At 39.2% G+C, this 7,725-nt stretch overlaps 1 protein-coding gene across 1 annotated transcript; it reads left to right on the top strand.

The window, feature by feature from the left end:
• The first annotated feature begins 568 nt into the window (after positions 1–568).
• On the top strand, positions 569–7,725 carry LOC137990876 (allograft inflammatory factor 1-like). Its single transcript, XM_068835982.1, has 7 exons — positions 569–670; positions 737–798; positions 1,126–1,201; positions 1,378–1,419; positions 4,134–4,232; positions 5,380–5,443; positions 7,330–7,725. Exons 1-7 carry the CDS (start codon positions 649–651, stop codon positions 7,412–7,414), a joined length of 450 nt encoding a protein of 149 aa, XP_068692083.1. The 5' UTR covers positions 569–648; the 3' UTR covers positions 7,415–7,725.

A 7,725-nucleotide genomic window follows, 5' to 3' on the forward strand; every position in this document is an offset into this window, starting at 1 on the left:
AGTGTTTACAAAAGTCGATCTAAAAAGTGGGACACACGGGGCATGTCAATTTCTGTTTCATTCAACATTGAATTTCCGGCTTTATTCTGGTCTGGTACACAGCTCAGGGTAATGCGTTGATTTTCAAATCGAAAAAAATATCAGTTTAAACGGAATGGGTAATTGTGCATGTTTCGCTTGACTCTATAAATTATTGACGCTACGGTGATGAGTAATGGGCTTTCGTCAACTCCGTTAGACTGCTAGCAGTTCCTTTAATTCTCGGCTATTTCACGCGACCTCGCGACTATCTAGAAGTCTACAACTCCGTTAAAGTCTTGAACAGGTCTAGCAGAGTCGAAAGCAAAGTAACTCTCTCTGTACAGTGTAGCGTCAAAAATTGATAAAGTCAATCGAAAAATATCAAATTTCTTCAATCTGAACCCTTATCTTTCGATTTCCTTTAATCATTCACGTCAGAAATCGTCTTGAAAGCCAGCTGAAGGTAACGCCTTCCGCTTCAGCAAAGGGATCGGTCTTCCATAAATTAATGCGTGTAAGCCAATCAGTGAATAGGGGCTACTGATGCATGTCTAATTTATTGGTTTAAATATCACTGTGTAGTTAATTCAAGTCACAAGTGGCGTTCACTGAAACTGTGTTACAATCATGACTACTATGGACCATCAAGGTAATTGAAAGCCTTAAAGTTAGTCTTTATAGCTTTGATTTCTCTACTAATTGTGTGTTCATGTAGGTGGCAAAGCTTACGGCCAACTAAGAAAGAACCAAGAAGACAATCTTGATGAAATCAACAAGGTACGCAGCAAACTGTGCATTCGCTCAAGCAGTGCTTGTATGCATTATATATATATAATGTTTTCGCTTCCGGTTTCTTTGCTGTGAATTTTTTCGCCTCATCTCCCTTGCGGTGTGTAAGTCTGTGGTAAATGTTTAGTTTGAAAGCGTATTTTTAATAACTGAAGCGTTGAGAATGAAACTATATCCGAAATCGAAACCACCTTTTTTGACGATGTTACCCGAGGTCAATACTTCATGAGAAACTGTATTTCAATCACTTACTTACCTAAAACACAGATCCGCCAGAAATAGGAAACATTCAATTAATTTATTTTTTTCTTGCAGTCTTACATAGCTAGCGGTGACTATGATGACGAGGAAGAATATCCTGATCTCAACGAGAGACTAGAATCTTACAAAAGTGAGTGTTCTTGTAAATAGTTCTAATATAAGTGGAATATGATTCATTTTATACATCATTATTTCGTGCTGCCCATTGTTAAGGTCTACAGTAAGGCTATTTTGCATAAATGGACATTCTAAAATGCCGTCTAGGCTTTTGATTCCTTCAAACGATTGCTCTGTTTTATTTCATAGAACAGTTTATGGAATTCGATGAAAATAACTCCGGCGATATTGGTAAGTAGCGCCACGGACTCACTTAAAAATAGCAATAAGCGATATTTATTTTGAAAATCAACTATTCAAGTGTGAAATGCTTTCTTCTATTTTCGGTGGGCACGTCATGTTGAGGACAACAATATTTACCCCAATAGTTATGGTTTGTGTTTGGATTAATGCACTTTTATCAGTAATATCTAATTTAAGCCCTTTTTAATAAATCGCTTTTATATAAACATGTTAACTTACCCTGAGGACCGACGCGTGTCGACGTCGCCGGTATTAGAGTTGCTTTGTCAAGCGAGACGGAGATCTAGACTTGTAAGGACGCTCTACTGACCCAGCGTAACCGGTAGCAGAACGACGGTCTTCTCAACAAATTAAAGATCTCTCCGACTCCCCAATGGTGGTTCTTATTTGTTGTTGTTGTTGTTGTTTTTTTTTTTCTGTGGTTGTTGTTGTTTTTTTTTTTTTGCTAATACGCATATATAAACGTGCCCAAAACTTTGCAACGGATTTGATTTATATGCGGATTGTAAATTACCATGTAACATGCCAAAAAAAGGCGTATGGTTGTCTACAGTAAAAATTATAGTGTCATTTAAATGGAGGATATTCTTAACGCATCAGATCCACCCAATGGCCGTTTTTACACTGGAGACGCTTAATCCGTCGGGGACGAACTTGGGCAAACATTTTTTCTGCGTCTGTTAAATTTGCCTAGTATTGAGACGGGCACAAGACGCATTATGCGTCGGTAGTAGCCAAAAACGCGGGAATCTACGGAAGCTACGACTGAGTCGGACATCTTAGTGTTTTTTCAAAATGGGACTATGTTTTTGTGTCATAAAATCGAAGTTGTTTTTTGCGAGCATCAGACTTCGTATTTGTGAAAATCGGAGTATGTTTTTAAAAATCGGACTGTTTGTCGTAAAATTGGTTCGGATCAAAGGATCGGGACCCTCTATGGTGTATCTCGAACTGGTACTTCGTGTTTTATTGCTAGGGAACTTGGCAAGAATGTCTGAGAGTGCACTGCCTCCTCACGTTCCTGGGATTCGTGCCAATGAGCAGATGCAAGCTAATTATCATGGGTGGCAAATTATTCTTTAATTTGGGTGCGAAATTTCAGCGTTAATTTATAATTTCACATGTGAAATTACAAAATTGCCATGGTAACATCTCTTGTATCTCGATCAGAGCCAAGATGGCGTCTAGATTTAAGACAGTGACCATTGAAGAAGTTACGAAATTAAAAGAAGCGGAAAAAAATTTAAATTCGTGAAAGAGCACAATTAACTGGGTGAGAGTTTTTGAGAAGTGGTGTGACGAAAATATCCTTGAGAAAAACCTGGAGATGATTCTTCCCGAGCAGTTGGATAAAGTACTCGAGCGATTTTACAATTACGGTTGTGAGCGTAATTTGTCACCCACGACATTAAAGGTAATCAAATGGTTTTCTCGTGAAATTATGAAACAATTTCACTTGCGTTTTGTCAGAATTCTGATAATTATGATAAATTATCAGAATTTTGACAAGACGCGCGTGAAATTATTTCCTAATTTCACTCGTCGCCATTTGATTACACATACTTATTCTATTCACGTCACAGTGTCTTTCATACACCAAGCGTGTGTAGTAAAGTCACGCTCTTACAGGAACTTGCTGGTCGATTGTATTTGGACGTCAAGGAATCGGGTTTACAATTGGAATGCAAGATCCAAATCCAATTTTACGATTAAAAAAAAACACAACAACATTGGCAACTACACGAATTTTGTGAAAACAGATTGCAGGTTGCAGGATAGGGTTGCAGGTCATTGTTTCAGCATAGCTGAAACAACCCAAATTTAAACTTTTACTCACTCTAACGTTAGGCCTGAACACTGCTTTAGATAATGTAAGCCCATGGTTAGCTTTTTTGTAAATTAAGGATTGGGCTCACCGTGTCAGGTATGATAAAACCGGCAATGACCTGCAATTCTAACATGCAACCTGCAACCTGCACTTTACTCCGTCAAATATGGAGACTTCATGACTACCATCCAATCTCGACCCCAGTGCTCTTCTTTTGACTGAGGGAGAGAATGGACGACCATCTTGAAACTGAGGCTCTGTTTTGTTTTGTTTTGTTTTGTACACGTGTATTGCGGAGAAGATTTTTACGAAGTGAACATTAAAATGTGGAGCTCAGCAAATCTTCAGTGTCTCTGGGAGGTGGCGTATATTTCCCTCACAAACTCCAATTTCAGCAAGAATTTATCTTAATTTCGAAAAATAAACTCCGATTTTTGCAATAATCAACGTTCCTTATTAATTTCTACCGTAAATGAAGGACAAATCTCGATCATTCGAAAATGACAGGACAGGAAAATAACAACAAAAATTGAAAAAGAAAGACACCCCGAACCCAATCCCGGCCCCGGCCCCCGCCTCCGCCCCGACCCCGGCCCCGGCCCCGCGTTTTGGCTGCTACGTCTTTGAAGACGTACTAAAGTGGATAGTTCCTCTACTAGTAGACGCATTATGCGTTCCGTAGCCGTATTTATACCTGACGCATTTAACAGACGAATTTCATACCAATTTTAAAATATATTTCACCGACTTATGTGTTTATTTATGTGATGTTGGTGTATTTGTCAAATACTGTTTTCTCTTGAACATTGGTTCACAAGTTCCAGTACAAGCCTGTCTGATCTCTCCCTGATAAATGTAATATCATTCATTTTAGATATCATGGAGCTAAAACGAATGATGGAGAAACTCGGACAAGCAAAAACTCACCTTGAACTGAAGAAAATGATTGCTGAAGTGGACACTACAAACTCAGGTTCGTTTAATTTAATAAATTCTATATTTAAAAAAAGTTAAATCCTCGGTTTTACTAAAACTGAAAAATTAGTTCTAAATTTCAGCTTAAATCAACTTTTTGCAGACCAGGGCCCGGTTGTTCAAAAGCCGATTAACGCTAATCCCAGATTAAAATTTAACCAAGGAATTCATTTCTCTGCTCCCAAATGCTTTTCAACGCTGATATTCGGCAAAGTTTTACATTAGAGGAGGTCAATCTTGGAAAACAAAAATAAGCAAAGGATACCTTCACCAAAGAGTTGAAAACATGAAAAAGAAGTTTACGCTAATCCTGGATTAAGTTAATCGGTTTTCGAACAACCAGGCCCTGGTCTTGCTACTTTCACAATTAGCTAGTCTTTGAAAGGTACCGGTAATCTTCCATGCATCTAATTAAGGGCAATCCAAGACATATCTGCATCACTCGCCCACCTTCTTTGATTCTATGGAACCGGTTTCTTGCCCCAAATTGTTTGAAGTTTCTACTGAAAGTGGTTTTAACTTAGGAGTAGCATACTGTCATGGTAATTATTTCTTAGAAGGTCTGTTGTTGCATCTGATGGTAAATGACATTTGGAAAACCTAAGAAGTCACGAAAGTCATCTTTCTTCAAAGCTATTTGATTCTAGAAGATGTGTTTCACCCAGGTCGAGGAAACGCCAGTCATCAAAAACAGTCCTTTCACCTGGAGGGTCGAAGTCCAAGGGTGTGGCACCAAAGAGGGATCAGTCCAGCTTACCTTATATTAACATTTACATTAGTATTTTTACATGGAGACAGGCTAGCACAGGAGAGGAGAGGTGCCTGTAGGTGTTCTTTGTTCCTAAATCTCTCCCCCTCCCCACTTTCAAACGTACTTCGCGGCCCCTGTGGTAAGAAGACATATCTTCTGCCTAGGTTTTGCCTGACTTGATAACGTCGTAACCTTGGCATCTCTTGGCTAGTTTCCATGAATATAACACATGAACGGTCCTAATTATCAACATTTTACTGATAGTAGGTATTCAAAGCCAGTAGAGTTAGTTTTAACACATGTTATTATTATTATCAGGATAACCTGTATGCTAACCTTCTTAAAAAATTCTCGGCCCTAATCTGTGTGAGCATGCATTTCATTTCTTTTACAGGAACAATTTCTTACCCAGAATTTCTCACCATGATGCTTGGCAAGAAGTCTTCAGTCTTGAAACTGTAAGTTTGAACTCAGCGTCATACAACAGGTCGGCTCAATTGGTTGAGCATCGACATACTGTGAGGGAGGTCGCCGGTCCGGGTGGGTCAACAATCAGAGTCTTCAAATAAACTGAGGAGAAAGTGCTGCCTTTGTAATGACATCTGCAAATAGTTAGGCTCTAGTCTTTTTGGATAAGGACGATAAACCATGGGCCCCGTCTCACCTCTCAATGCTCATAACCTTGTCGGACGTAAAAAAACCCACACTCTATTCGCAAACAGTAGGACAGGGAGTTTCCGGTGTTGTGATCTGTCCTCTTTGGTATATCATGGTTGGGAGGAAAACTGCCCTGACATACTACTTTACAGTCAAACCAAGTGAAGCGTACCCCTCAAGATTGCATTAATGAACTGATTATTTGAAACTTGAACCCGCTAGTCTTTTCAAGAATGCAATAATGAATTGATTATTCGAATATTGAACTCGCTCGTTCGATCCAAGAATACGGCTAACGGGTTCCGTTTCCGAAAAATCGATTCAGTATTGCATTCTAGAAAAGACTAGTAGGTTTGAAACCTACTAGTCGCAACAGTGAATTGATTTTTCGAAAACGGAAGCCGTTAGCGAATTTAGCCGTATTCTTGGATCGAGCGAGCGAGTTCAATATTCGAATAATCAATTCATTATTGCATTCTTGAAACGACTAGCGGGTTCAAGTTTCAAATAATCACTTCATTAATGCAATCTTAAGGGGTACGCTTCACTTGGTTTGACTGTAAAATCCGATGGCGAAAAAAGATATGATGATGGTGATACAGGGTTAATTTGTTGAAAAGACTGTGTGTCGAACGACAATCCTTGCGCGTCTTTGTTATAATTTCCCAGACTGTCACAGTGGCATGACTTTTCCGGGGCTGGGGGTAGGGGTGGGGGGTAGGGGTGGGGTAGGGGTGAAGGTGCCACAGCGATGATGGCTTCAGGGAAGAACATGTGAACTAACACAAAGGGGGGCCTATACAAAAAACATTTCCTGGACGAAAATGAGGGGATATGGATTTGTTTCTTTAAAAAGAAATAAAGAAACAGGCGTGGAACTTTCGTTTATTTTAACTACAGTATTCGGACTACATCCCAACTCAACTTACCCGCGAGAATGCAAAATAAGCATACAAATTGACAAGACACAGCAAAGACAGATTCACTTACTGTAATACGACTTCCGCAAATTCGCGGTCGTTGAGCTTTGAGTATCGGAGTGATTTTTATTTTTTCGTCTACATGGGTCCTGGAGTAGATCGTCTTTACGCTGTTTACGCGCTTCTGATCTCGTTCGTGTTTACATAGAGGCAGTTGTCAAATTAACAATCATCAACACAAACTGGACAAGTATTCTTCATTAGAGAGAAACCGATAATCGACCTATTCGTAGAAATAGAATACTTCTGTCAAATTTCGATAACCGGCTTCGATTATACGAGATTACGAACATTGTACGAAAAACGCTCACGAAATGGAGGTAACCTGAGCCGAGGTGCACGATGCATGCCGTTCGACAAACTGCGTTTTGGTTTCCATCAATCAAATTTCCGAACATATCCGGGAAGATCGACTCCGCCTCCGGAAAGTAAATTTAGTTCAAAGCTCGAATACCTTTTTAAAATTCCATCGCTTTCCGTGGACGTCGAGTTCGCATGTACGAATGTACCGTGGGAACCAAAGATGCGGATTGGTAGGTCATGTTACACATCAATTGATTTCGGCGTCAACTCTCGGCTTGGCGTCGGAAGTTTGATTGAAGGATGGATGCAGTTTGGCCGTTGGCGCTTGAAGATGAGATTAAGCACAATTATGAAAATCACAGTAAAAGATGACAAGCAGCATGTTTGTTTTTTTTTTTTTTCAGTATCTTGATGTTCGAAGAAAAAAAGAAAGAAAAACAAAAGCCCAAGGGTGTGGCACCAAAGAGGGATTTGTCCAGCTTACCTTAATTTTGAGCAAGTATCTTCAGATGGAGTGAATTTCTATTTGAAATATTGATAGTGGCTCAGAGAAGCCAAGGTTAGATTATATCAAAATTCATTGCTTAGTTTTCTTAATTGAATACATTTTATACATTAAAAGGTTTTTTATGAATAACAAGACCAAAAAAACATTCATTTTTTTCTTAGTAAGTGACCAATTCACAGTTTCCAATGCAATAGCAACATTAGTCAATGAATGACAGGTGTTTTTAAAAGTCGTGTGATGGAAAAGTGCCCAATGTAACTGTTCTGAAATAAAAGATATTTTGTCACAAGTC

This window comes from Montipora foliosa, chromosome 2 (genome assembly GCF_036669935.1).
Source record: "Montipora foliosa isolate CH-2021 chromosome 2, ASM3666993v2, whole genome shotgun sequence".
NCBI lineage: Eukaryota > Metazoa > Cnidaria > Anthozoa > Scleractinia > Acroporidae > Montipora > Montipora foliosa.

Coding starts and splice junctions, on each gene's coding strand:
- LOC137990876 (XM_068835982.1), top strand. CDS start 649: ATGACTACTATGGACCATCAAG. Junction 1,202..1,377: donor GAGACTAGAATCTTACAAAA/GTGAGTGTTCTT, acceptor TTTATTTCATAG/AACAGTTTATGGAATTCGAT. Junction 1,420..4,133: donor AAATAACTCCGGCGATATTG/GTAAGTAGCGCC, acceptor CATTCATTTTAG/ATATCATGGAGCTAAAACGA.